The sequence below is a fragment of the Physella acuta genome, unplaced genomic scaffold, assembly GCF_028476545.2.
Source record: "Physella acuta isolate Inbredline_101_S28 unplaced genomic scaffold, ASM2847654v3 ptg001149l, whole genome shotgun sequence".
Taxonomy (NCBI): domain Eukaryota; kingdom Metazoa; phylum Mollusca; class Gastropoda; family Physidae; genus Physella; species Physella acuta.
The window spans coordinates 173,113-180,702 of NW_026732666.1; the positions used below are offsets into that span (position 1 = coordinate 173,113).

The window sequence follows — 7,590 nt, forward strand, 5'->3', positions numbered from 1 at the left end:
TACATGCTTTAATTATGTTGCTTTCCTGAAACCTAACAAAGATCTTCACATCATTTTCGACATTCTCATTGTACTGTGCAACGGGGCGCTGATGGTTAGAATTTGGAACCAGAAACAATTTTTCTACAGCGCTAAATATCTCTTACTTGTCTCGTTGTCCATATGTGACATTTTCATGGCTCTTTATTCACGGGTCGTATCAACAAGTTATTTGTTTAAAGATTTCTCACCAGGGCAGGTAACTTGTAGATTTCTGATCACGGTTGGTGTTTATCAAACACATCTCATCCACTTTGTCCATGGGACTGGGCTCGTTATTTTATCAGCTGAGTATATTCACCGTCAAAGAACGAAAACTCAAACAGATATACTGAAGGGGTTTGCCATCAGTTGCGTCCCGTGGGTTCTGGGTCTTGTGATTATGCTACCACTGACAATGGCATACATGGACTTAAAAACATGTAAATGGTTGTTCATCATCTCCAGATTACAAGCTGTGTGTATAGTGTCCACCATTGTACCCGTGGTAACAGCCTCTGTGCAGCATGCTTAAAGAAAAATTACATACCACAACAGCAAATACAGCTACTTCCACAGCAAAAGCTGGTCTTTTCTAACCAGTCATCACAAAGGAATACTCAAGATACACCAGTTGTTGGTGGCCCAGCCGCCTACAACACCAGCTTTACGCCAGCAATGAACAACACCCAAGTTAACAACTTCTCGCTCATCTGAGAAGATGCGCTTCTTCTGCGTTCTGTAGCCAAAAGTTGCATTTTCGATGTTGCCATCTGTTTTGTGCAGCTTAACATACAATTTAAACACAAACAACTTAGGGATTGCATAAGTAATAAGTAGACTATAAAGGTTATTATTACTCAGTAAAATTATATACTTCTTGACCTGCCTATTATTATTTTATTCACTGTCAACAATAGTATAAATGCTAGGGGAATATAATGACTTAATCATTTGGAAATTCAAGAAAGAAAAGAATAATATTTTGCATGTTCCAAATCAATTTTTTGAAAGTAAAAACATTTAATCCAGACTGACGTTATTATTGCTTGAGAAAATAAACATTGCATGAAAACACAAAAATAATAAAAGATGCAAATATACTTACAGGATTCCGTTGATTGAATTTCCCACTTTGTTAATTAAAACAAGTACATGAGATTCTGAACTCAGTTCCGGTTCAGAAAGTTAAAGCAGGAAGTAAACTCCAAGCAGGGTAAACAATTAAATTAATAAAAAAGAATGAAAAACTATGAAAAAAATTGTTCTTCAAGGCAAAAACTTGCTGTGACTTTTCCTCCCCTATACTCTCAAATTACTAAAGGCGTAATGTAAGCACAATTGAAATATTAATTAAGAAACAAAGGCAACAATTTGGTTCTTACTTTTGTAGCAAAAGAATTTGGCTTAGTAACCGAGAAGGCTTACGACGATTGAATCATCCTCCAAAAATGCGTAGCGCTGGTAAATTATTGAGATAAAAAGAAAAACACTAGTAGAAAATGTAAACTGATTTGCATGGCGCCGATGGTGTCTCTTTAGGGTTGTGTGTAGCTGTGTTTAGTATAAGTTATTAAATCTATAAATCTATCCTCTGGAATTTAATTTGCCTTTCAATCATACATTGCATTGTTAAAAAGGTGTATACATAGTTTTTATTTTTATGCATGGGTAAACGCTATTAAATTATAATTCACATTTTCTTGATAAGTGTTTATTGTATGTTTCAAAATATATCACTGACAATTTAAGATGTATTTTGTGTATTGTCAAGGTCTTTACATCGATTATTGTGTAACCAGTTGCATCATAGTCACTAACAGCCGATTGTATTCCGTTTTATGCCATATAATAAAGCGAAGTGTGGGAAATTAAAAATGTGGGAAATTAACTGTTTTGTGTAGTATCTTGTACCATGAAAAGACCTATGTTAATCCACACACATATGACAAACCCCATACAGATGTCATGCCACACACATATGACAAGCCAGCTCAGATGTGAAGCCACACAAATGTCAGAACATACACAAATACGTCACGCCCAACTGGTTTCATAGAAAGAGCAGATGATGTTAAGACCCGCACATATGTGAAGCCACAAATAGATTTCAAGCTGCACGTATATGTTTAAGATACACACAGATGTGAAGAAACACACATATTTTAATCGATCTAGCATTAAGTAGGGGCGAAAAAACAAAAACAGAGGACAGAATTACCAACCCATGATTATAGATTTAGGGGTCATCCATAAATGACGTCACGCTTTTTTTGGACAATTTTACCTCCCCTCCTCACCTCATTCACACTTCATTACAAAAAGCCTGAATCCCACCCCCCCCCCTCTTTAAATGACGTCACACATCAGCCTACAAACCTAAAATATATGCACAGACAAACTGAATGTTGCTGTGCCTTTCTGAATGATCAGCTATGTCGTATTCTTCACAACAGGTATAGGGAGTGGTAACAAATCGATAGATATAGTGTAATATTGTCGGACGAAAAAAATACCTTTTAAATAAAAATTAGACACAATATCCTCTTTGTGACATTTTGTTTCCAACAATATGTTTAAAAACAAACGCTTACGGCTGTGTTGATGAAGTAATTTTTAAAAAATGCACAAAAACATTCAGTTTGTCTGTGTATATATTTGAGGTTTTCTCAACCTTGAAATACTATGGTTTTTATATAGTTCTGCTTATTTCTGTCTGTGTGTCCTTCCAATTAATTTCTTGTGTTCGATAGTTTATCAATAAGTTTGTCCATTTTGTATCTCACAAATGTAGTACAACTAACAATGACAGTATACAACTAATAAACAGACAGGCAAACATTTCCATACTCTGACTAACGCTGATGTTTTACACTTGGACAAGCATTTCGTTGGTCTTTGGTCAACGTCAGAAACCACGTGATAATCCCCATGACGCTAACCTACATAACGTAACGAGTACGTATTGATACACCCTGATGCGCAGAACATACAGGATACATTCAGTCATTTAATAGATGCTCACAATACAAAACTTCTTATCTCTAATAATCTATTTTTACCACGTAGACCATTACATTACACAGCGCAGATGACGTCTGTAGTCAATATTTATTTTTTAGATTAAGATGAAACTGTACTGAATGTGTCACAAGCGTCGATATTTTAAAATAGGTCGGACTCTATTATTAGATAAGAAATATTCCCCAAGTATGTTTTACCTATAAGCTGCCTACAGGATTGGCCTCCTTACTTCAACTACCGGCCAAGTTTTGGCCCAGATTTCAAATCTTATAAATTGAGCCAGAGCTCAGTCCTCAGCAGATAGTGACGGGTCTCCCACGTGACAGTCGTAGAACCCGTGACAGGTATTGACGTCACATTGTATACTCGTTACCCCTACTGCAATACCTCTATACGTGCAGTGCTTAAGTTCAACAACTAAGAGAGAACAGAGAAAAATCAGTGGAAGAACTTACATTAGACATCGTTCTTTACTTGTGAAAATTGTTCCCTGAAAGTTTTGATTGAAGGTATTGTTTTTTTTTCTTCAAATTTCTTCCAAATGTAAAAAAAAAATTTTTATACAAAACAATACATAATAATTTAATAACTGTAAAAATATTTTTTTAAAAATCTAAATAAATGTAATTTATTTAGTGCAACATTTTTATTTTAACTTTTTAGTGTACATAATGTTTTTTTTTAAAAATCTGATAGCTGGTAATTTTAACAAGTTGATTGTTTTCGTTATCAACTAAAGTTAATAAAAGAACTAGAATTTTTACCAAAAAAAAACAACGAAAAACCTGTTTATAATTTTATTAGTTGAAAATGTTTAATTTAAACGGCATTTATCAAAATATATTAGTAATTATGCCATAGTAAAGATTTATTCACGTCACATACATTAAAACGTTACATTAAAAGTTGAGCTTTGAAATTGTTGTTCATATTTTTGTAGTCATGTAAATATTTATTCATTAATAAGCAGTAGTATTACCAATATAATCTGTTTTGATCTATTGTTCACACTGACCCAAAATTGATCATCTGAAATATTTCTGACATATTTCCGACATATTTCCGACATATTTCCGACATATTTCCGACATATTTTCGACATATTTCCGACATATTTCCGACATATTTCTGACATATTTCTGACATATTTCCGACATATTTCCGACAGATTTTCGACATATTTCCAACATATTTCCGACATATTTCCGACATATTTTCGACATATTTCCGACATATTTCCGACATTTCTGACATAGTGCAGACTTATTTCAGACATATTTCCGACATATTTCCGACATATTTCAGACATTTTTTCGACATATTTCCGACATATTTCCGACATATTTCCGACATATTTCCGACATATTTCCGACATATTTTTGACATATTTCCGACATATTTCCGACATATTTCCGACATATTTCCGACATATTCCCGACATATTTCCGACTGGAGTGGCCTCGGCAATTTAAAAAAATAGATACTCGCGATCTTGCAAACAAAATACATGCGTTTTCTCTTTTTAATTGTTTCTGTAGAATTATGTTTAAAGACCTTCACTAGCTCTTGTAGGTATGTATGCTATCAGAAACCTTGTTATGGCCTGAACCCGATAATCATTTGTTGTGTTAGTAACTAGGAAACAATTAAATGGAAACATATTTTCTTAACTATGCAGTGCACTTCTAGTTTTATACGATTTACTTTTCTTATTGATAAAACAAAACGACTAATCAAAACGAGCAGAGTGGACTAAAAATATAACATGAGCTAACCAGTTATTATTATATGGCTGGGCGCCCACAGGTTCTGGTGATAAAAAAAACACACTAATATCTCGGTAGAATTAAAACTACTTGGCTTTCACAGGCAATGTTTCAATGTTACCTTTGAGTAACTAAACCATCTCGTGATCATTTTATTTTATCAGTTTTAGACACAAACATTGCTGTGTTTGTTGTTTGTTTGAGTTAAACACGAATTAATACGCGTTTATAATTTTTCATAAATGATCACCATGATAGCTACCACGCTTAGCTATTTTATGTGCACCTTGTTGAGAAGATGAGGATAAATTTTGAACGCAATCATATACAACTGTATAATATTCGTAATTACTGTTTGTTGTATTTCAGTTATCCGGCAATCAAAGACATCAAATAACAAGAAATGGATGTACTGTATAACCCAGACTTTGACTTCGATACTTACCTCACAACTACCAAAGCTCTTCACATTTCTTTCATCATCCTCATTGTTTTGAGCAACGGGGCGTTGATCTTCAGAATTTGGTTGCAGAAACATTTTTTCTACAGCGCTAAATATCTCTTACTTGTGTCGTTGTCCATAGGTGACATTTTCCTGGCTCTTTATTCTTTGGTGATATCAACCAGGATATGGTTTCAAGATTTCTCAAAAGGGGAGTTAACTTGTACTTTATGGATCACGGCTGGTGTTTACCAGACACATCTAATCAACTTTGTCCATGGGACTGGGCTCGTTGTTTTATCAGCTGAGTATATTCACCGCTGTAAATCAAACAGTCAAAGAACGAAAACTCCAACAGATATATTGAGGGGGTTGGCCATCAGTTGCGTCCCGTGGATTCTGGGTCTTGTGATTATACTACCACTTTCACTGGCAGGAAAGGACTTGGAAACATGTGATGATCAGTTCACCATTTCCAGGCAGCAAGCTGAGGGTATAGTGTCTACTATTTTACCAGCGGTCATAGCCCTTGTCACAGCTATCTGTGTTTTATGCATAAAGAAGGATCACGTTTCACACCAGCAGATAGAGCTGACCCCACAGCAAAACCAGGTCTTTTCTAACCAGGTGTCACAATGGAACACGCAAGGTGCACCGGTTATTAACGGTTATAATAAGCATCCAGAGATGACCCCACAAAACACCCATCTAACATCAACTGCTCCACAATATAATTATCCACCACAGACAGCTCAATATACCAATTATCCACTACAGTATCCACCACCCAGCTTTATGAGTCCCCCCGCCTACAACACCAGCTTCACACCAGCTATGAACAACACCCAAGTTAACAATGCCGTTATAAGACTCAACCCCAACCCTCACATCACAACACCACCACTAGTCCTCAACAATGAAAAAAACAAAATTCTTTCCCTTGCATTGCTCTTCTTTTTTCTCGTGGTTCCTCAAGCTATTTTCTATCTTGCCTTTAATCTGAACATCAACAGAAACCATAATCTTGCACTTCCTAAAGTAGCCTACTACGCCATACACGACGGCCTGATGTGGTTAATGCTACTACGTCCCATCCTCACACCGTTAATGGCTATTGCCCCACTATATTTGCAACATGGCTAGTTAAAATATTGTAATCTCTTGTATATCAAACATTAAAAAAGCAAATTATAAAATGTAATGAGGTCACAGAAACATGTTAGCTCTAGTTCCTCTTAGGATGGACTCCAGGTTCAAAAGGATCACTTACTTTAAAATATCTGACATGGAGGCATCCAACAACATAGGGACGTCACTCAATTATACTTACAATTACACACAAATTTAACACCCGCATATACACGAAGAAGTCATCTACCATCCAGTGAATTGGCCACACTGTTTTAGGACCCCTGCACCTAGTCTAGTGTTGTCTTATCTGTACATAATTTAACAAACTATAAATGAAATTAGAAAAAAAAACAAAAAATAAACACCACAGTTTTAAAACTTGTCACGGCTCCTATTGAGAAAGTTAGTGTACTCTCTATATTGACTGATCAACACACAAAAAGATTTTCGGCTTTGATTTGTAAATTGTATCTTTATTTAACCTATGTTTCTGTTATCCGTGGTACCTCTCTTTGCGCACAACATATAGTAGAGTTTAAGGTTCACATCATTGTTTAATTACTCATGTGCTGCTTTAAATAATTCAAAATGTATTAGAATATTAAAGCAATTCAATAGTATCCACTTTATTGCATTTGCGTCAGTAGATGTTTCATTCATAAAATTTGAATTGGATAACTATGTTGGTTGATGTTTACTGTTTTAAAGAGGAACATGCTAATATATGCAAATTTATGTAAGAATATACATGTAAATATATATATATATATATATATATATATATATATATATATATATATATATATATAGCTATATATATATATATATATGTGTGTGTGTGTGTATGATGTTAAAATGTATATAAGTCTCTGTTTAGACTCCCTCTGCTAGACAATTACTCACTGTAAATAAATATGTTTTTGAAAATCAAATCTGATTTGAGTTTTTTAAATATAGCTTTTCACCTCATATTTGTTAGATCTTTAATTATTCTGAAAAAATGACAAAATAAATAATATAATTCTAGCAAGTGCTTGTCATATCTAATCGTTGTTTTAAACATTATGAATACGCATGGTAAAGACAAAAGAACATTTCTTCGACTAATAGCAGTATTATTGTTTTATTAGATAGGACCAACTGAAAGATAATCCCATGTAGGCAATGAAGACAAATATTTCATCTTTTGCTTCGGGATGACGAAATTCA

At 34.4% G+C, this 7,590-nt stretch overlaps 1 protein-coding gene across 1 annotated transcript; it reads left to right on the plus strand.

Annotated features, from left to right (window-relative positions):
* The first annotated feature begins 3,412 nt into the window (after positions 1 to 3,412).
* Positions 3,413 to 6,823, plus strand: LOC131956442 (uncharacterized). The gene is made up of 2 exons (XM_059320880.1): positions 3,413 to 3,551; positions 5,178 to 6,823. Exon 2 carries the CDS (start codon positions 5,212 to 5,214, stop codon positions 6,391 to 6,393), a length of 1,182 nt encoding a protein of 393 aa, XP_059176863.1. The 5' UTR covers positions 3,413 to 3,551; positions 5,178 to 5,211; the 3' UTR covers positions 6,394 to 6,823.
* The last annotated feature ends 767 nt before the right edge of the window (positions 6,824 to 7,590 follow it).

Coding starts and splice junctions, on each gene's coding strand:
- LOC131956442 (XM_059320880.1), top strand. CDS start 5,212: ATGGATGTACTGTATAACCCAGACTTTGACTTCGATACTTACCTCACA.